The 22,723-nt window shown below is 43.6% G+C and overlaps 1 protein-coding gene across 3 annotated transcripts in view; it reads left to right on the plus strand.

Moving 5' to 3' along the window:
• Nucleotides 1-22,723, plus strand: part of LOC132399478 (protein kinase C beta type) — a 346,894-nt gene that overhangs the window by 322,068 nt on the left and 2,103 nt on the right. For 2 of the 3 annotated variants that reach the window (XM_059979895.1, XM_059979896.1), the window contains one exon: nt 6,768-7,838. The exons of the other annotated variant lie outside the window; for it this stretch is intronic. In XM_059979895.1, coding sequence (XP_059835878.1) covers nt 6,768-6,926 — 159 coding nt within the window. In that variant the 3' untranslated portion in view covers nt 6,927-7,838. Of the gene's footprint in view, nt 1-6,767; nt 7,839-22,723 lie in introns of those variants that run through there. 3 annotated transcript variants of the gene reach the window in all.

A 22,723-nucleotide genomic window follows, 5' to 3' on the forward strand; every position in this document is an offset into this window, starting at 1 on the left:
AGACTCAACCTGCAGATTAATCTTTACAGAATCCTGCACAAGGTCTCTCAGATTCCTTTGAACCTCAGTGTTTTGTATTTTCTCTCCATTTAGAAAATAGTCAAACCTTTCTTTCTACCAAAGTGCATGACATAACAGATCCTGACACTGCATTTCATCTGCCATTTCTTTGTCCAATCTGTCGTAAGTCCTTCTGTAGCCACTCTTCCTCAAAACTACCCGCCCCTCCACCTATCATCTGCAAACTTACCAATAAAGCAACTAATTCCATCATCCAAATCATATACCCATATCAAACACCACTAGTCACCAGCAGCCAACCAGAAAAGACTCCCTTCATTCCCACCCTTTGTCTCCTGCCAGTCAGCCACTGCTTTATCCATGCTAGAATCTTTCCTATAATACCATGGTCTTGTAGCTTGTAAGCAGCCTCACGTGTGGCACCTCGTCAGAGAACTTCTGAAAATACAAGTACAGAACATCCTGCTTGATAGTTCTTCAAATAATTCTCACAAATTTGTCAGGCAAGATTTTCCCTTGAGGAAACCATGCTGACTATGTCCCATTTTATCATGTGCCTCCAAGTACCCTGAGACCTCATCTTTAGTAAACGACTCCAACATCTTTCCACCCACTGAGATCAGACTCACTGGCCTATAGTTTGTTTCTTGTGCCTCTCTCCCTCTTGAAGAATGGAGTGATATTTTCAATTTTCCAGTCTTCTGGAACCATTCCACAATCTAGTGATTCTTAAAAGATCATTTCTAATACCTGCACAATCTTTTTCAGCCACCTCTTTCAGAAACCTGGAGTGTACACCATCTGGACCAGATGACTTATCTACCTTCAGACCTCTCAGTTTCCCAAGAATGTTCTCTCTAGTAATGGCAATTTCACACACTTCATGCCACCGGACACCTGAAACTTCCGCTGTACTGTTAGAGTCTCCCACAGTGAAGACCAATGCAAAAAACTTACTCGGCTCATCGGCCATTTCCTTGTCCCCCATTACTACCTCACCTGCAGTGTTTTCCAAAGGTCCGATATCCACTCTCACTGCTCTTTTACACTTTATATATCTGAAGAAACTTTTGGTATCCTAGAAACATAGAAAACCTACAGCACAATACAGGCCCTTCGGCCCATAAAGCTGTGCCGAACATGTCCTTCCCTTACAAATTACCTAAGGTTACCCATAGCCCTCTATTTTTCTGAGCTCCATGTTCCTGTCCAGGAGCTTCTTAAAAGACCTTATTGTATCCGTCTCCACCACCATCACTGGCAGCCCATTCCACGCACTCACCACTCTGCGTAAAAAGAACTTACCCCTGACATCTCCTCTGTACCTACTTCCAAGCACCTTAAAACTGCCCTCTTGTGCTAACTATTTCAGCTCTGGGAAAAAGCCTCTGACTATCCACACGATCAATGCCTCTCATTATCTTGTACACCTTGATCAGGTCACCTCTCATCCTCCGTTGCTCCAAGGAAGAAAGGCTGAGTTCACTCAACCTATTCTCATAGGCATGCTACCCAATCCAGGCCACATCCTCTGCACCCTTTCTATGGGTTCTACATCCTTCCTGTAGTGAGGCAACCAGAACTGAGCACAGTACTCCAAGTGGTGTCTGACCAGGGTCCTACATAGCTGCAACATTACCTCTCGGCTCCTAAACTCAATCCCTTCATTGATGAAGGCCAATGCACCATATGCTTACTTAACCACAGAGTCAATCTGCACAGCAGCTTTGAGTGTCCTATGGATTCGGACCCCAAGATCCCTCTGATCCTCCACACTACCAAGAGTCTTATCATTAATACTGCTATCATATTTGACCTACCAAAATAACCACTTCACACTTATCTGGGTTGAACTCCATCTGCCACTTCTCAGCCCAGTTTTGCATTCTAACAATGTCCCACTATAACCTCTGACAGCCTTCCACACTATCCACAACACCCCCAGCCTTTGTGTCATCAGAAAACTTATTAACCCATCCCTCCATGTCCTCATCCAGGTCATTTATAAAAATCACGAAGCGTGAGGGTCTCGGTGCAGATCCCTAAGGATCACTGGTCCACTGGTCACTGACCTTCATGCAGAATATGACCTGTCTACAACCACTCTTTGCCTTCTGTGGGAAAGCCACAAAGCAATGTGCCCTTGGATCCCATGCCTTCTTGCTTTCTCAATAAGCTTCTATGGGGTACCTTGTCTAATGCCTTGCTGAATATGCCTCTTTAATATTACTGGCTAACCTACTTTATCTTCATCTTCTTAATGACATTTTTGGTTGCTTCTGTTGGTTTATAAAAGTTTCCAAATCCTCTCCTAATTCTTAAAATCTATTTTATGCCTTCTCTTTGGCTTTGACTTTCCTTGTTGTGTCATCTTTCGTTTAGAATACATCTTCCTCTTTTGAGAAAAAAAATCCAGCTGTTGCTGCTTTGCAACCATCCCTGCCAGTGTTCTTTTCCAATCAATTCTGGCCAACTTCTCTCTCATGCCTCTGTAATTCCCTTTACTCCACTGTAATACTGATACACCTGACTTTACCTTCTCCTTCTCAGATTTCTGGGTGAACTTATGATCACCTTCCCCTAAGGGTTCTTTCACCTTAAGCTTTCTAATCATTTCCAGTTCATTGTACAACACCCAATCCAGAATAGCTGACTCCCTCATGGGCTCAACCATGAGCTGCTCTAAAAAGCCATCTCATAGGCATTCTAGAAATTCCCCTTCCTGTAATCCAGCACCAACCTGCATATCTACCTGCAAATTGAAATCCACCATCACTATTGTAACATTGCCCTTTTGATATGCATTTTCTATTTCCCTTTGTAATTTGTAAACCACATCTATACCATTGTTTGGGGGTCTGTATACAACTCCCATCAGGGTCTTTTTACCGTTACAGTTCCTTAGCTCTATTCACAATGATTGAACACCTGACCCCATGTCACCTCTTTCTAATTTGATTTCATTTTTTTACCCAGAGCTTCACTGCGCTGGCTGCCTTCCTGTCTGTCCTTTTCAATACAATGTGTATCCTTGTTTCTTTCAGCCATGAATCAGTGATGCCTACAACATCATACCTGCCAGTCTGCAACTCTGCTACAAGTTCATCTACCTTATTCTGTATACTGCACGCATTTAAATATAACACCTTCAGTCCTGTATTAACCCTTTGTGGATTTGTTCGCCTTTGACGTTGTAATTTATATTGATGACTCAAGTATATGCCACTCAAGATTCCAGTCTCACCATGCTCAACCTTTCAATTGCTACTGTTGCCTGAAGTCGTACCAACATTTGTCTCCAAAATCTCTTCACTAACTGTTCTGGCACTCTGGTTCCTGTCCCCCTACCAAATTAATTTAAACCCTCCCCACAGTTCTAACAAACCTGCCTGAAAAATTATTGGTCCCCCTCAAGCTCAGCTGTAACCTGTCCCTTTTGTATAAGTCATATCTTCCTCAGAAGAGATCCCAATGATCCAGAAATCTGAAACCTTCCCCCACAATACTTTCTCAGCCAGGCATTCATTTGTACCATCACCCTAAAGAGAATGTGGCACTGGGAGTAATCCAGAGATTACTACGTTGGAGGTCCTGCTCTTCCACCTTTTCCATGACTCCCTAAACTGACGGTGCTGGACCTCTTCCCCCTTTCTAGCAATGTCATTGATGCTAGTATGATCTCTGTCTGCATACCCTCACTCTTGAGAATCTTCTACATCCTCGCTGAAACATTCTGGACCCTAACAGCAGGGAAGCAACAAACCATCTTGGCTTCTCTTTCATGGCCACCAGTCTCTTGTCCATCCCCCTAACTATCGAGTCTCCTATCACTACTGCCCTGCCTGACTGTACCCTTCTCGGCTGAGCCTCAGAGCCGGCCACTGGCCTGGCTGCTACTGTTGTGCCCTGATAGGCCATCCACCCTCTCATCCACCTCCCAGCAGTATCCAAAGGGATGTCCTGACGTAGTGTCTCGGCCCGAAACATTGACTGCTCGTTTTCATGGATGCTGCCCGACCTGCTGAGTTCCTCCGGTATGTTGTACGTGTTCCAAAGGGATATACTTGTTGCTGAGGGGAATGGCCACAGGGGAACCCTGCATTGACTGCTTACTCCCCTGACTTCTGGTGGTCACCCATCTACTCTCTGAAGACTGCACTCTGCCTGGGGCCACCTCAGTAAAATACTCATCAGTGAAGTTTTCAGCTTCCTGATTTTCCTGAGTGCATCCAGCTCCAGCTCCAGTTCCTTGAATTTATCAGTCAGGAGCTGAAGTTGAGTGCACCTCCTGCAGGTGCTCTGTTTGGTGCTCTAAAATCCCACATCTCACAGGAGGGGCATTCCACTACCTGAACTGCCATCCCTGCCTGCACTTGTTATGCCTCGAACATCTCAAACATAAGTTCCAGCCTGCACCTGTTCTCGGCCATGCCTGTTGAGCTAAAGCCTGACCACTCTAATAATGGCCTCTCCCACAATGGCCACTGCGCCGACACCTCACTTCTTATTTTTATCACTTGCTAATTAACCGTAGTTACTCTTAACCCAAGCAATCTCCTGCTCCGCAGTCCTGAAGGCTTTCTAAAACTGGCGTGTAAAGTCCACAAGGAACTGCCTCTAACTCACTCCGTGGTTGCCTCCTCCGCAGGCAAGTGCCAACAGTCCCTGCTAACTTTTTAAAAGTGGCTGAATGAATAAATTGACTGAGAGTTCCAAAGCTTCATCACACCCTCAGTGAAGACATTTCTTCTCTCCTCAGTTCTGAATGGCTAGACCCTGATTGTGAGTGAGACTGTGCTCTTGCTCCTAGACCCCTCAGTCAGGGGGAAACATCCTTCCCGCATCCAGCCGGTCAAACCCCATGTGAATTTTGTGTCTTTCAAAGAAATCTCTTCTCATTCTTGCCAAACCGTTAACTCTCTCCACACACAGAAAACCCACCACCCTGGAACTGGTCTAAGGAGCCTTCTGTTTTTTTCACACTGTCGTGATTGTATAGAATTGCATAACTTGCAATTCCTTAAAGCTAATGCAAAACTTAGGCTTCAAGCTTGTTTTCAAATCCTCTGGAACTGATCACCCCCTTTCCCTGATCCTCCTCCAGCCCCTTCACCCTCTGAGGCTGTTACCATCAATCTTCAGTTCTGGCTGAACTTCTCCTGTGAGTCTGTGTCTTCTCAAAATGTGTCCAAGTTTATGTTTTCCTTTCACTCTGTTTTTTATGTTCAAATGTTCCTGCTTTGTAAATATGGATAATTGGTATTTTAGGACTTTGAGTGCTTGTCCACTGCCCAATGCACATGGGTTACACACACAAGTCTCAACTTGCTGGAAATGATGCGAGGAAGGAATGTGCTAGAAAAAGTTGGAGTCACCATGACCAAACATGATCCTGTGAGATTGCCAAACTAAAAGCAAGCAGTTCCTCAGTTTATTTTGTAGGTCTGAACTGATGATACTTCTTTCCTACCCAGACACACCTACAACCATTTAAACTGCACTTGCCTTGCCTGGCTCTGGGCAACTGAAGTAGTGCAGATTTGACTCCCACACAGATATGGACTGGCGGCTCTGGGTCAGAACTCCCATCATTCTCAGTGTCTCTTAGTTAGGAGAAAGTTGGGAAGGAATCCTTATTAACCAGTGATCCATGTGGATCTTAAGCAAAGGCAGAATGGTTTCATTTACATCGGGGAATGGGTAATGTTATTGCAGGGATGAAGAAGCTATCTGTAAAGGAATAATATAAACAAATTATCAGGCATGGTGGTGACTTTGTGTTGCAATTGTTAGATCCTGTGAATGTATGGTAAAGTTATTATGTGGGTATTCATGGAGTCAGATGTGATAGAACACAGAACAGAACAGAAACCAGGTCTTCAATGAACTAATTAAATTCATGGCACCTAATAACACTAATCCCCTCTGTCTGTCCTTTCATTCTCTGGCCAAACATCATACTGATGTTTGAACACTAGACTTGGTCTGTAGAATGCCTTGTCTCAGATCTTCAGCAGAAATCAATAGAACTATAAATGGCTCTCACAGAATGTGGGCCCTTTGCTGGAGTATGTTTATTGGTGCCATGGCCAATATTAATTGCCCATCCCAAACTCTCCCTGTGCTAAGTAGGCCATTTTAAAGGTAGGTAAGACTGAATGCATTGCTCTGGGCATAAGGTCATGTGTAGAGGGTTAGGGTCATGAGGAGAGGAGGAAAGGTACACAGGTAAACAGGATTATTTTTGCAACAGTTACTTGAAAAAAGAATGGTACAGCACAGGAACAGGTCCTCCGGTCCCTGGAGATATGCTGAACTAATCACTGTTTGCACCATTAGTTTCATGGTTATTGACGTTCACTGGTCCAGTAACTGAAATTCAGCACCTGATGTGGTGGGATGTAACTCTTCTATCTGAGTCATCAGCCCTGATCTATTAACCCCCATACCTTGGTACCATACTTTATGTAATAAACTGAAGGAGTTGAGTGACTCGCTCTGTTCCAACGAGTGGCTGAGTGGCCTCAAGGTCCTGCGTTAAGATGAGAATATAGACACAGAAGATACATGAAACCAAGCAAATTTAGTGACTGGTGTCAATGGACATTATGAATTGATTACATCTGCTGCTATGCACGATCACTGTTCATTACTCATCCTCCGATGTTGGTTTGTTTTGTAGAACTAACCCATTTATAAACCCTCAACACTCCATCCCATCATCCTTTTTCTTTCTCCTCCCACAGTGCGGGCGCAACGCTGAGAACTTCGACCGATTTTTCACCCGTCATCCACCAGTTTTAACACCACCTGACCAAGAGGTCATCATGAATATTGACCAGGCAGAGTTTGAGGGCTTCTCCTTTGTTAACACGGAGTTTGCAAAGCCAGAGGTTACCTGTTAATTTTGTCTGGGGAGGAATAAGGGAACGAGAGGGATGGGGGTCAGAAATCCTCTCCAGCTTGAGGGCCAAATTCTGGGTTGTGTGGCATGTTCACAGGCTGTTAACTTCTGCGATGTTTGCTTTGCAATTCTCTCAAAGCGTGTTGGAATGCAGTCCTTCATTCTTCACCTCACTACAGCAGGACGCTGAGTGCTGCCAGCAGCCGATGCAGCAGCTGCTGATAGTTCACATTGCAGGTACTTCCCTTTACATTCAGTCTGTATGAAAATGCTTTGCAAAACTATTAGCTGCCTGATTGCCAAAACCTGTTTGATAGTTTATTAACTGCACCAGTTCAGTGGCTTCCCCGTTGCTCCAACACAAAGAGGTAATCTCCCTTCACTATGTAGTGAGGCATTCTCTGGCTGTGAAACCCATTGTGTCTTTGTGAAGGTTTCCTTGCAAAACATGTCTGTGGCTGTGGGAAATATACCCAGGGAAATTTTTGTTAACAGATTTAAGATGTCATTTTAAGTGGCTCTTAAGAAATGTGTCAAGGTTTCTCTAAATATTTTATGGCCGTGTCATGTGATCCCCGAGGCTGATGTGTAATTATAATTATATTTGAATTGAACTGAGTGTCTGTAAAGATTGCTCTATTTTACAAGTGTTAGTGTCTCTCCCCACCCTATTTGGTAATAAATCCTTCTACAGGCTGAATAAAATACTGAAGACCCAGCTTCATTCTCACCACTGGCTCTGACCTTATAGGGTGAACCTTCTCGCAGAGTGCTGGCATGTTTATGGTAAAAATGAAACTTTGCAAGAAATTTTAACAAAAAGTGCGTGCCTGTTGTTTTGTAGTGTGTTGTTAACAGTGCCTGCAGTTGATGTGCCAAATATTTTTCCAGTATTGATAAACAATAAAGAAAATCACACCAACAAATGAGCTTTACTTGCCTTAGTCACCTGCTTAATGTAACAGCAGTTCTTTCATTTGGGTATTTTCTATGCCACTCTTTTGCTCCAAGAAGGAAGGTTAATTAAATCTGCCTGAAATAGACATTGAGTTCCTATCAAGAGTGGCTGTCCCAAACAGTCTGAAGCAGGTCACTTTGTTGATGCAGTAATTTCCATCTCTGAAACACCTGCTCCACTTTAATCCTTTCTTCACACTTCCAATACAAATTTCAAAGCTGCTGATCCCATGCTATAAAAAAGAAAATTGGATGGAGAAAAATCACACAATAGCCACTGCACAGAACAGTCACTTGGCCCTCTGACTTTGGAGGTACACACACAGAATTCTGGGGGAGATCAGCAAGCCAGGCAGCATCTATGGAGTGAAATAAAAAGTCAACATTTTGGGCTAAGACCTTTGGTCCAACTGCCTTCATCAGGCTTGTCCAGTTGTCCTGATGAAGGGTCTTCTGGTTGACTACAAAGACACTGCCCGATCTGCTGTGATCCTCCAGTATTCTATGTGTATAGAACCACATTTCCAGCATCTGCAGTCTCTTTTGTATCTCTCTGTAGGCTCTATGCAGCAGCATCCAGCCAGTCTAATACCCCCACTTTCCCCCATAGCACAATGTTTTTGTACCTTTCAGATCCCTACCCAGTTACTTTCTGAATCTGCTGCTACTGCCACTGCCACATTAGTGCAGCACAGGTAGTTGCTGTGGCTCACTCTGTACTTATTTATGATCTGCCATTTGCAGTTCAGTACTAATTCCATACCCTCATGGTACTCTTGTCCTCCTCCGTTCCGTGAGGAACAAGCACATCAACTGCTGGTCTCTCCTTCCTGCAATTGTTTTGGAAAACCACTTCTGTAATCTCTCCAAATCCATGATATCTCTTCTGAGTGGGAAAAACGGCAATGTTTTATGAAAGTTCATTGTGACTTCCTTATTCCTTACCCAGGATACTGTTTTGCTGTTTTAACCACTTTCAGTCTCATATATCCCTAGATCTCAGATCTGTTGCCCACTCCAGTATTGTCCCCTCCCCTCTAGTTTGTCTCCTCTCAGTCTTTACCTTCCTGGCATTTAATTCCATCGGCCACCTCCCCATCCATTCCCACAGCCCTACTATCCTTGAAGTCCGTCACTGTCCACCACAGTTTGTGCCATCTGTATATTTGCAAGTGTTGTCATGTGCATCCAGGTTTAATTCACTTATGTAAAGGAAGGAAGGCAGAATTCCTTGTAAATCTCACCATACATTTCCCGCCACCTCCAACGGGATCCCACTACCAAGCACATCTTTCCCCCCCCCATCTTTCTGCTTTCCGCAGGGATCGCTCCCTACATGACTCCCTTGTCCACTCTGGCACTTATCCTTGTAAGTGGAACAAGTGCTACACCTGCCCTTACACTTCCTCCCTCACCACCATTCAGGGCCCCAGACAGTCCTTCCAGGTGAGGTGACACTTCACCTGTGAGTCGGCTGGTGTGGTATACTGTGTCCGGTGCTCCTGGTGTGGCCTTTTATATATTGGTGAGACCCGGCACAGACTGGGAGACTGTTTCGCTAAACACCTATGCTCTGTCCGTCAGAGAGAGCAGGATCTCCCAGTGGCCACATATTTTAATTCCATATCCCATTCCCATTCTGATATGTCTATCCATGGCCTCCTCTACTGTCAAGATGAAGCCACACTCAGGTTGGAAGAACAATACCTTATATACCGTCTGGGTAGCCTCCAACCTGATGGCATGAACATTGACTTCTCTAACTTCAGTTAATGCCCCTCCACTTCTTACCCCATTCCTGGTGTATTTAGGTTTTTTTTTCTCTCTCTGCCCATCACTCTGCCTGTTCTCCATCTCCCTCTGGTGCTCCCCTCCCCCTTTCTTTCTCCCTATGCCTCCCGTTCCATGATCCTTTCCCTTCTCTAGCTCTGTATCCCTTTTGCCAATCACCTCTCTGGCTCTCAGCTTCACCCCACCCCCTCTGGTCTTCTATTATTTTGCATTTTCCCCTCCCCCTCCTACTTTCAAATCTCTTACTATCTTTCCTTTCAGTTAGTCCTAATGAAGGGTCTCGGCCTGAAACGTCGACAGTGCTTGTCCCTATAGATGCTGCCTGGCCTGCTGCATTCCACCAGCATTTTGTGTGTGTTGCTGGAATTTCCAGCATCTGCAGATTTCCTCGTTTTTGCCATACACTTCCTTTCAGGTTGAGAACCAGTCCTTCACTACAGTCTCTGTTCCCTGTTTCTGAGCCAGTTTTCTGTCAACCCAATACATGAGCTTCAATTTCAATATTAACCTGACATCTGCCCCCTTTACATGCACCCTCAAAAGTCCACATACACTGCATTTTCCTTTTCAGCTCCACCAACCATCAAAAAACCTTGACCCTGGAGTATCCAGGGTACATCACCATCATTCTATTCAAATTGTTCCCTCTCCAGTCGATCATTTTACCTCAGACTGGTCTATATTAATTTCCATTGCTATTCTAAACCTAATGAATTTATGATTACTAAAAAATATTGAACTTCAAGTCCCAAGCACTCCACATTAATGTGAGTATCCCTTTTCTCATTGAATTAAATAGGAAAGTGGTAGACTCATGCAATAATAACCTTTTTAATTCTACTCTGTTAATAAAAGCTGCCCTATTGCAGGGTCTCTTCCCTCAATTAACAGCTTTAACTTTGTGTAATATTGCTCACCCTCCTAAATAAAGAGTGTCTGAAATAGTCCCACAGTCCATAATCCTTAATCTGCTGAAAGAGCGGATTTATTTAGGACATAGAAATTCAAGTCCTGAATCAAATGTGATTCTGCAGTCACTAAGCATTTTAGCATGTGCTTACAAAGATGAGAAGAGGCAAGGGAAAGCTTCTCTAATGTGAGCATGTGAAAGGGTGTCCCGGATCTCTTGTCAAGGGGAGAAGGCTCAGCCCTGGAGGAAGCTTTATATACAGGAATGAAGGCACAGATGCATACTTTCATTTCAATAGGAAAATGGGAAGGTAGAGAGTAGCATCAGTTAGAAGGTCTGTAACACTGTAGTGTGCACAATTTACATCCTTAGTATCTCTGAAATGAAGAGAACAGCTGATAGTATTTGTCTGATAACTGACTTTACTGCTGTGCTTTCCACTACAAAGACTATCTCCAGTTACCCCTACTCAAGTATGTACCATATCAACATTTTGATTTCTAGTTCATTAATCACTGCATCCAAGTAAATGACAGTATGTGGAAAGCCATGACCTTTTTCATGATTTGCTGGTATTTACAAGGATTTCCTTTGAGCACAGTCTTAAAATGCCATGGCCACATCAAGCTGACAGCAAAAGGCAAAATGCAGTGCGTAAGAGTATTAATGCTGCAATGGCAGTGAAGGTAATTAGAAGAACACAGCTCAATAGAGAAGATGTTGGAATTGTAAAGGAAGAGGCCTTTTTCCCTTGGGGCGACGGAGGATGAGAGATGACCTGATAGAGGTGTAGAAGATGATGAGCAGCACTGATCATGTGGATAGTCAGAGGCTTTTTCCCAGGGCTGAAATGGCTAGTATGAGAGGAAACAGTTTTAAGGTGCTTGGAAGTAGGTACAGAGGAGATATCAGGGTAAGATTTTTATGCAGAGAGTGGTGAGTGTGTGGAATGGGCTGCCAGCGACGGTGGTGGAGGTGGATGAGATAGGGTTTTTGAGAGACTCCTGGAGAGGTACATGGAGCTTAGAAAAATAGAAGGCTATGGGTAACCCTAGGTAATTTGTAAAGTACATGTTCGGCATGGCATTGTGGGCCGAAGGGCTGTTTTCTATGTTTCTATGAAGAGTTGGGGGAAAGTCAGGTGAAGAGTGTAGTGCAAAACAGCAGAAGAAATGTTTGAAGAAAGGGAAAATTGCAGCTTTACAAGGTTCAGCTGAAATTTGCTCTCAGGAAATGGTGTAAATATCCCAACTATGGGATGTTCCTGAAAGTGAGGATTCAAGCAGTGTGGTTCATATTTGAAGTGTCCAAAAAGCAGGCCAGAGTCCAAAATTATAGCCAAGAGTGAATAGCATAAAGGATTCTCATCCTCATCGATCAAGACATGGACGCAACAGCAATTGCAGAGTGTGACATATCAAAGGTGCACAGCTTATGGGGGTTTCACAAATTGCCTGGACCTCATAGTCTAGTGAAGTACATACTCCATCAAGATACTTTTCTGTGGGGTTTTAATTGGTTTGTAATATTCCAGGGAGTATCATCCTTTATAAACATGGTATTTGTATGAAATTTAATGCACGTGATTGCATGAGGTTCCACATTTTAGGTATAAAGGAGACTGGGTCTGAATCAAGCTTGCCTCAGTACAAATTCTTCAATTAGAGTATATATTCTATCCTTTTATGGTCCTCTGTTCCCAAAGACACAACTAATTAGTTGCTTGCGCTAAATCATTTCATACTCTAACAGCACTCTGAGACAGAAATTTCTTCAAACATTCCCTTCATTCTTACAATGATAACCTTAAATCTGTGTCCAGTCCTGAATTTACCAACTCTAAAAACTTCCAGCTCCATCTGCTAAATGCATAATAAACTGCATGGCTTCACAATGATACAAACACTGCCTTAATCCTGGTCTTGGTATACTACAGCTTCATACATGAAAACCCGGCAAACACTGAAATAATACATTCCAAATGTTTTTATTAGTATCATATCCTGTATTGGTGTGTACAGCTCAACTAGCACTCTGGGCAGAAGTAATGCATACACATACATATAACATTGTGTAAGAGAAAAAGCATCATTTATTTCAATTTGCATTATTAGTATATGCATTAGTATGTGCTGATAAGTATGCCTGCTTGCTCAGAACATACATTATCAGCCTTTGTTGTTTTATGTTAATGGTGTTACTTTTTGATTTCAGTTTGCATTCGTTTCTCAGTGTACTGTAACAATTCTTCCTGGATAGAATTTCAGTTATTTCCATTTATCAAAGTTTCCATGATGCTATGTCTGAGTGTACTGTACTCATTTTGTTAACATCATTGAATGTAAATTGTCAGTTATTTCCTGTTGCATTATATTAAGATTACTAAACATTTCCATTTGCACCCTATGTAACATATTAATCATATCTTTTTACTCATTTTACATTGTGACTATGTACATTTTGAACCAATTTCTGTTACTGAAGTGTGTACAGTATACAATTTCAGCATGTATTGGGAATTTATATCACTTATTCAAGCATGTCTTACTAACCAGAGCACTACAAAGCACTACATCGTGTATTAGAATGCCTTGCATGAATTTCTACCCTACTAAGGATAACAAATAAATGGAGGAACTCAGCACATCATGCAACATCTATGGAAAGGAATGCAGAGCTGACTTTTCGAGCTAAGACCATTCATCAAATTGATCTGTTGAGTTCCCCATCATTTCATATGTTTTGCTCATCTACAGAATCTCTTCTGTAACAGAAATAAATATCTTCTGCAGTCTAGCATAACCTGCCCTGAATATGCTTCGAGTCACAAAATGTCAACATTTGTGATCCTTGCATCGCATATGAATACCATGAATGGCCTCATTTTCCTTAAAACACATCTATCAATGACTGAGCATGTGAAGAGTTTGAGATGCTGCATGATATCAAACATGCAGCAAATTGCTGCTGCCTCTTTATGCAGCCATACACAAAGGTCCCCTATTATCCAGTTTACAGTCTATGTCTGCACTATGTACCTACAAGAACTGTGTATCAGCTTATTGACTGTATAATACCATCTCGTGTACGTGTAATTACCACCTATTGGAGATCCTGCTCTCTGAATGTAAAGGTCATTGAAGTCTGGTCTCTATTTGGTGGGACCCATGATATATAATTCTTGAAGCTCCTGATTTTTATTTGTTGAGGTAACAATTTGTGTCCCTGGTCTGTCTAATCTGCATCTCCTGTGATGCACAGATTGCTTTAGGGGTCTCTGATCTGGCATATTGAAGTTGGTGGTCTATATTTTGTGATCTATATTTTGTGATCTGTATTGGGGTTGCATGTTGAGATCTCTGCTCTGACTTCCTTGGGCTCTTTGGATTATAAGTGTTGAGGACTTGGATTTGTGGATGTGTTGGTCTTTGGATGTTCATCCGTGGAATTCTTGTTTTTGTCTTTTCACCCTTCCAATGTACACAGTATATTTTGCTCATGTTGGTCTGCGTGTAAAAAAAAATGGAGAACATTTCTATTCAGTTACATCTGCTCACTCGGGTGATGGATAATATTCTACCTCAGCTCCCTTTACTCTCTCCAAACCTATGTCCCATCTTTTGATTTCCATTGGAGGTGCTGAAATGAAACCCGTAACAATAGCCTCCCACCAACAGTGCCAAGTAAACCTCAACTAAGCAGCCAAGTGGTTCCACAAAATGAGACCAAAGTCTATTGTTTGACTATACTGAACAGTTGAGCTTCTACAGTATAGAACTCCAAAGGAGTTGATCTCTCAAAACTAGAGTTTTTATTTAAGTTAACTTTTCTCTATTCATGAGACTTCACTTTTGCTGAAGAGCTCTGCTGTACAGTCTGCTTTCTGAATTCTATTACTTTAGACTCTGTGTTTTTCTTGTGCGTGCATGATTTCTCCAACCAGTTTATCCCAAGATTTCGGTCTCATTTTGTGGAACCACTTGGCTATTAGTTGAAGTTTACTTGGCCCTATTGGTGGGAGGCTATTGTTACAGGTTTCATTTCAGAACCTCCAGTGGGAGTCTCTGGAGTGTAATCTGTGTTTGTTCAGTACTATAATTTATTCTGGTTCATTATTTCCAGAGCTGTTCTTTACTTTTGTTACCTTCATACTGCATTTTCTTTCTTGCCTATCTGGTTCTACCTGGCAGTTAGAGACAGAAAAAGATGTGGAGGAACAAATTCAAAATGAAATCTCCAGGAACAGAAACACTAATAGCCTGAAATTGTTGATTTGTTGAGTTATTAGCTCTGTCTCTAACTACTGGCTTTTAAAGTAATTTTTACCTTGATAACTTTTATTAGCACCTAATCTGATACCGTATCAGTGACCCGTCAACACCTGTGTTCACCTCTCTGCAACTTAATTTGTTAACGAAGAGTCATTGCCCTGAATCGGTGACAATTTCTCTCTCCACAGATGCTGCCTGACTCACTGAGTGTTTTTGCAGTCTTGTGTTTTTGTTTAGAGTACAGGCCTCATTGTTTTAATCTGTCTGCTTAGAGCATCACAGAAATCACTCTGTCGCAAGTATATCCTTCCTTAGACAGAGAGGTGGACCTCAATGTCCTCTAAGTTTACAGTTAGATGCTCTACTAGTGTACTTAAGACAGTAATACAGTTTACTACTGTAGATAATTGTTGTCCATACATATTAACCTGTAGTGATTTATGTACACCCAGTCCTTCTGAACACCGAGACCTTTCAAAATCTCACCATTAAAAAAGGAGGGGGAAGTGGCTACAGCCCCAGTTAGATTCCCATTAGGAATTTAATTTGGCACAGTAGAGTTTTTACTATCATAGTAAAGAACAACATATTTTCTTATTCCATTTTCTGTGTTCTTGCCCATGCACTTAGCATGGCTGTATTAGCATGAAGCCTCTTTACAGCTCCAACTGCTTTACACCAAAAGCTGCTAACTGTTCATCCAATCTATATTTCTAGCTTTCCAGACAATATTTATTGTGATCTTTGCTCTTTGAAGCCTTGTGTATATTTATCGTGAATCTCTGTACTGTATGTCCTTTGATTGGGACCACACCAGTTCGTGTGTCTGAGAGTCTTGACTGTGTTTGTGGGGTGGGCTCTGGTGTATATTCATTAGGACTTGGGTCTTTATTCAATGGCATAACTCACATTGATCTGGATTTAAAGTTACTGTACATCTTTATTTTGGCTGTACAGCTTTCATTTTGAGGGTTTCTTGTTTTCAGACCCTCTGTCTGCTGTGATCCTCAGCTTGGGGCAAAGCTTCATGGTCACTGTCTGTATTGATATCTCTATAATCTTATTTAAATGGTCTGTGTTGGGAGCAGTTTTCAATATCTATATCTCAGGGTACATTCATTTTGGAATGACTTGTACCTCTAAAAATGCAGTGCACAATCTGTTACCTGACCTGATATTCCACCAGCTCCACCCTGGATCTGCAGATAAGACAGGAAGCTCAGCTGCACAGGTATGTGAATAATTTAAGATTCCCGGGGACAGTGGCCGTTTTACTGCTTTGTGTTACATTATTTTAAATCAGATTACTCTTCCCAGTTCCCACTCCCATACTCTCCCATTAAAGTCCATAGCCCACTGTCTGTTTAGAGAGGAGACTATTTTTGTCAAATAGGCAAAAATTGTATACACTTTGTAATCTCAGAAGGCATCTTTACAATTGTGAATAATCCCTTACTCCAGAACTGTCCCATTATCTGGTGCCTGTTCCTGGTTAGTCCCTGCTCATGCAGTGCCACTTCCTCTACATTCACTCCTAGACACCCATTGTCAGGGCAAAGACAATCACATTACCCAGAATGTGTATCGGGGAAGCCCTAAAGCCCAACAGCAGCTCCTACATTTCCAGTGGTCTCATGGTCTATCTCCAGAGTTTCTTTGCTCAATAATAGGCATCCACCCTGTCTTCAGATTTGCTTGATAGCTTCTACACCTCTCTCCCTTTTCTTGATCTCTGTCCATCTTAGGAAACAAATTATCCACCAACATTTATGCAACCCATTAATTCCCACAGCTACATCTCCTCACCCTGTGCATAGTAAGAGCACCATTCCCTTCTCTCTTTCCACTGCATCTTTTCTCAAGATGAGGCCTTCCACTCCAGTTGTCCTTTTTTCAGAAAACTGGGTGTACCACCCCAACCACGTTATGGATCCCTCACACACATCTCTATTTCTGTACATCTGCCCTCACCTTATTCCACTCCAGGCAGAACATGATAGAGTGCACACAGTCCTCGCCTTCCACCCACCAGCTTATGCATCCAACATATTTTCCATAAGTTCAGCCATTTCCACAGCCACATCTTCTTCCCCTTTGCTTTCCATAGGGATCACTCTCTCTGTGAGTCCAGTATCCACTCATCCCTGCTCACCTATTCCCAACCCTCCACGTACACTGCCCTCTGAAACCAGAGAAGGTGTAACACATGTTCCTACACCTTCCCCCTCCCCACCATCTACCCAGGACCCTGTCCTAAACAGCCCTTCTAAATGGGGTCCTGCACATGCAAATCCCCCAGCCTTATTCAGTACATCTGAGGCTTCAGATATGGCCTCATCTACATCGGTGAGACTAGATGTAGACTGGATAATCCTTTCGCCAAGCACCTTCACTCCATCTGACTTGGCCATCTGGATCTCCCGTTTGACTATAAAACCATAAGACACAGGAGCAGAATTAAACCATTCAGCCCATCTAGTCTGCTCGGCCATTCATCATCCTTCTCAATCCCATTCTCCTGCCGTCTCTTCATAACCTTTGATGCCCTGACTGATCAAGAACTAATTGACCTCAGATTTAACTCAATGACTTGGGTCCACAGCCATCCATGGCAATGAATTCCACAGATTCACCACCTCTGGCTAAAGAAATTCCTTCTCATTTCTGTTCTATTCCTCTGGCCCTAGACTCAACCATCCTCTCCATATCCACCGTATCTAGGTCTTCCAATATTTTAAAGTTTTCAATGAGATCCCCTGTCATTCTTCTAAACTGTAGCGAGTACAGGCACAGAGCCATCAAACACTCCTCATGCACTAACCCTTGCATTCCTGGAACCATTCTCGTGAACATCCTCTGGACCCTCTCCAATGCCAGCTCATTATTTCTTGGATAAGGAGGCCCAAACTGCTCACAAAACTCCAAGTGCAGTCTGACCAATCCCTTATAAAGCCTCAGTATTGCATCCTTGCTCTTATATTCTAGCGCTCTTGAAATGAATGCTAACATTATAATTGCCTTCCTTATGACCAATTCAACCTGTAAGTTAATCTTTAGGGAATCCTGCACAAGGACACCAAAGTCCTTTTGTATCTCTGATTTTTTAATTTTCTTCCCATTTAGAAAGTAGTCTATGCCTTTATTCCTTCTACCAAAGTGCATGACCCTGCACTGTATTCCAGCTGCCACTTCTTTGTGCATTCTCCCAATGTCTTTCTGCAGATTCCATGCCTCCTGAACACTACCTGTCCCTCCACCTATCTTTGTATCATCCAGAAACTTGGCCACAAAGCCATCAATGCCATCATTCAAATAATTGACATATAATGTGAAGAGAAACGGCCCCAATATTGACCCCTGCTGAACACCAGCAGTCAACCAGAAAAGGGCCTGATTATTCCTACTCTTTACCTCCTGCCTGTCAGCCCGTCTTCTATCCATGCTAGTATTTTCCTGTAATACCATGGGTTCTTATTAAGCAACCTCATGTAACTTCTGAAAATCCAAGTAAACAACATCCACTAGCCTTTTTAATTCCCCTGTCCGTTCCTACATCACCTTGCCAGCCGTCAGCCTCCCCCACTGCCCTAGTGAGACTAAAATCAACCTAGAGGCAGAACACCTCATCTTCCACTTGGGTAGTCTACAACCTAATGGCATGAAATTTGAATTCTACAATGTCAGGGAACGTTCTCTCCCTTTATCCACTTTCTCTCTCCTTTTGGTTTACTCAGTACCTTCCTACACCCTCATACCCCTCAGTACCCTCCTACACCCTAGTACCCTCCTACACCCTCATACCCCTGTATCCTCCTACACCCTAGTACCCTCAGTACTTACACCCTCACACCTCATGCCCCTCAATACTCTCCTACACCCTCAGACCCTAGTACCCTCCTATACCCACACACCCTAGTACCACTCAGTCCGCTTCTACACCGTCACACCTTAGTACCCCCCCCCCCCATGGCCTCCTACACCCTCACACCCTAATACCCTTCAGTTCCCTTCCACACCCTCACTCTCTCATATCCTGTTTAGTTTGATTTTGTAAACAGGCCCTTCAGGCACAACATACTCATGCTGCCCAATTACACTCAAATGACTAATTAACCGACGAACTTGTGAATCTTTGGAATGTGGGGACAGTCTGGAGCACAGGGAGGAAACCCAGCAGTCACGAGGAGAATGTACAAGCTCCACCCAGAGAGTGGGAGACTTAGACATGGCTCACCGACGGTGTAGTAGCGCTCCACTAACTGCTATGCTCATTGTCTGTTTCTAGCTATTGGTTACCAAGTGCAGACTGACATCTTTCTCATCATCTAGAACTCACTGACACCACTTGTGCCCCAGTGGCTGTCCCCCGAGGTGGTTAGTACATCCTGCAGTGTCCACTTCCTGACTGACTACGGTCTGTCTCACAGCCCAGGTGCCCTAGCATCTTCTCTTCCTCCCAGATGGAATGAGCCCCAGCAATGACTGTATCTTCACTGCTGTGCCCAGATTTACCTGTATCCCTTCAGACAGTATCTTCATTCCAGTTCCATTTCCAGGCAGTGTCATTTTCCAAATATCACCTAGACTGTCCCATGTCCTGTTTCTACTGCCTCTTCCAATCTGTCTCTTCACCACTGTCCATGCTGAACAGTTCTATTCCCCAAGCACAGCTTCTACACCTCCATGTCAGCAGATTGCTGGTCCCAGTGCCAAAGTCCAAACTGTCCCTTGCTGCCATTCTCCCAACAGCCATAGTATCCATTGTCAATTCCCAGACAGGGCCCACTGCTGAGTGCCTCCTGTTATTGGAGGGATCATGAAGACAGTCACACACCATCTCATCCTCCTATTGCCTACTCTCATACAGTATCCTTAACCAGCAGTATGTCCCAAAGACAGCCAATATAGAACATAGAATAGTATGGCACAGTACCCTTTGGCCCACAATATTGTGCCAACCCTTAAACTCTGCCTCCCATATATTCCCCCCCCCCCCCATCTTAAGTTCCTCCATATACCTGTCTAGTAGTCTCTTAAATTTCACTAGTGTATCTGCCTCCACCACAGGCTCAGGCAGTGCATTCCGCACACCAACCACTCTCTGAGTAAAAAACCTTCCTCTAATATCCCCCTTGAACTTCCCACCCCTTACCTTAAAGCCATGTCCTGTTGTATTGAGCAGTGGTGCCCTGGGGAAGAGTGGCTGGCTGTCCACTCTGTCTGTTCCTCTTAATATCTTGTATACCTCTATCATGTCTCCTCATCCTCCTTCTCTCCAAAGAGTAAAGCCCTAGCTGCCTTAATCTCTGATCATATTGCATTCTCTCTAAACCAGGCAGCATCCTGGTAAATCTCCTCTGTACTCTTTCCAATGCTTCCACATCCTTCCTATACTGAGGCGACCAGAACTGGATGCATTACTCTAAGTGTGGCCTAACCAGAGTTTTATAGAGCTACATCATTACCTTGCAACTCTTAAACGCTTATCCCTCGACTTATGAAAGCTAACACCCCATAAGCTTTCTTAACTACCCTATCTACCTGTGAGGCAACTTTCAGGGATCTGTGGACATGTACCCCCAGATCTCTCTGCTCCTCCACACTACCAAGTATCCTCATATTTACTTTGTACTCTGCCTTGGAGTTTGTCCTTCCAAAGTGTACCACCTCACAGTCCTCCAGGTTGAACTCCCATCTGCCAGTTCTCAACTCACTTCTGCATCCTATCAATGTCTCTCTGCAATCTTTGACAATCCTCTACATTATCCACAACACCACCAACCATTGTGTCACCTGCAAACTTGCCAACCCACCCTTCTACCCCCACATCCAGGTCATTAATAAAAATCACAAAAAGTGGAGGTCCCAAAACCGATCCTTTTGGGACACCTCGAGTCACAACCCTCCGATCCAAATGTACTCCCTCCACCATGACCCTCTGCTTTCTTCAGGCAAGCCAATTCTGAATTAACCTGGCCAAACCTCCCATGCCTTCTAACTTTCTGAATAAGCCTACAGTGTGGAACCTTATCAAATATCTTACTAAAATCCATGTAGATCACATCCATTGCACTACTGTCATCAATGTGCCTGGTCACCTCCTCAAAGGCTTGTTAGACATGATCTGCCCTTCACAAAGCCATGCTGACTGTCCCTGATCAGACCATGATACTCTAAATGCCCACAGATCCTATTTCTAAGAATCTTTTCCAACAGCTCTCCCACCACAGACATAAGGCTAAACACAAAGTACAGTGCAGATGCTGTGGTCAAATCAACACGTACAAACAAGCTGGAGGAACTCAGCAGGTGGGGCAGCATCCGTGGAATTCCACGCATGTCGCCCGACCTGCTGAGTTCCTCCAGCTTGTTCGTACAGACGTAAGGCTCACTGGTCTATAATTACGCGGACTATCCCTTCTACCTTTTTTGAACAAGGTGACAACATTTGCCTCCCTCCAATCCTCCGGTACCATTCCCTTGGACAACAAGGACATAGAGATCCTAGCCAGAGGCTCAGCAATCTCTTCCCTCGTCTCGTGGAGCAGCCTGGGGAATATTCCATCAGGCCCCAGGGACTTATCCGTCCTAATGTATTTTAACAACTTCAACACCTCTTCTCCCTTTATATCAACATGCTCCAGAACTTCAACTTCACTCATATTGTCCTCAACAAGTTCCCTCTCATTGGTGAATACCGGAGAGGAGTATTCATTGAGGACCTCACTCACTTTCACAGCAACCAGGCACATCTTCCCACCTTTATCTCCAATCAGTCCTACCTTCACTCCTGTCATCCTTTTATTCTTCTCATAATTGAAGAATGCCTTGGGGGTTTTCCTTTACCCTACTCGCCAAGGCCTTCTCATGCCCCCTTCTTGCTCTGCTCAGCCCCTTCTTAAGCTCCTTTCTTGCTACCCTATATTACTCAATAGACCCAGCTGATCCTTGCTTCCTAAACCTCATGTATGCCTTCTTCCACCTGACTAGACTCTCCACCTCACTTGTCACCCATGGTTCCTTCACCCTACCATTCTTTATCTTCCTCACCGGGACAAATTTATCCCTAACATCCTGCAAGAGATCCCTAAACATCAACCACATGTCCATAGTACATTTCCCTGCAAAAATACTATCCCAATTCACACCTGCAAGTTCTAGCCTTTTAGCCTCATAATTTGCCCTTCCCGAAAAAGCATTTCCTGCCCTTTCTGATGCTGTCCTTTTCCATGATAATGTTAAAGGCCAGGGAGTGGTGATCACTGTCCCCCAGATGCTCACCCACTGAGAAATTTGTGACCTGACCCAATTTGTTACCTAATTCTAGATCTAGTATGGCATTCCCCCTAGTCGGCCTGTCAACATACTGTGACAGGAATCCATCCTGGACACACTTAACAACTCTATCCCATCTAAACCATTGGAACTAATCTGGTGCCAATCAATATAAGGGAAGTTAAAGTCACCCATGATAACAACCCTGTTATTTTTGCACCTTTCCAAAATCTGCTCCTCAGTATCTCTGCTGCTACCAGGAGGCCTATAGAATACTCCCAATAGAGTAACTGCTCCCTTCCTGTTCCTGACTTCTACCCATACTGACTCAAAAGAGGATCCTGCTACATTACCCACCCTTTATATAGCTGTGATCGTATCCCTGACCAGTAACGCCACCCCTCCTCCCCTTTCCCCCCTCTCTATCCCTTTTAAAACACTGAAATCCAGGAATATTGAGAATCCATTCCTGCCCTGGTGCCAGCCAAGTCTCTGTAATCGCCACTACATCATAATTCCATGTATGAATCCAAGCTCTCAGTTCATCACCTTTGTTCCTGATGCTTCTTGCATTGAAGTACACGCACTTTAGCC

This window comes from Hypanus sabinus, chromosome 9 (genome assembly GCF_030144855.1).
Source record: "Hypanus sabinus isolate sHypSab1 chromosome 9, sHypSab1.hap1, whole genome shotgun sequence".
Taxonomy (NCBI): Eukaryota; Metazoa; Chordata; class Chondrichthyes; order Myliobatiformes; family Dasyatidae; genus Hypanus; species Hypanus sabinus.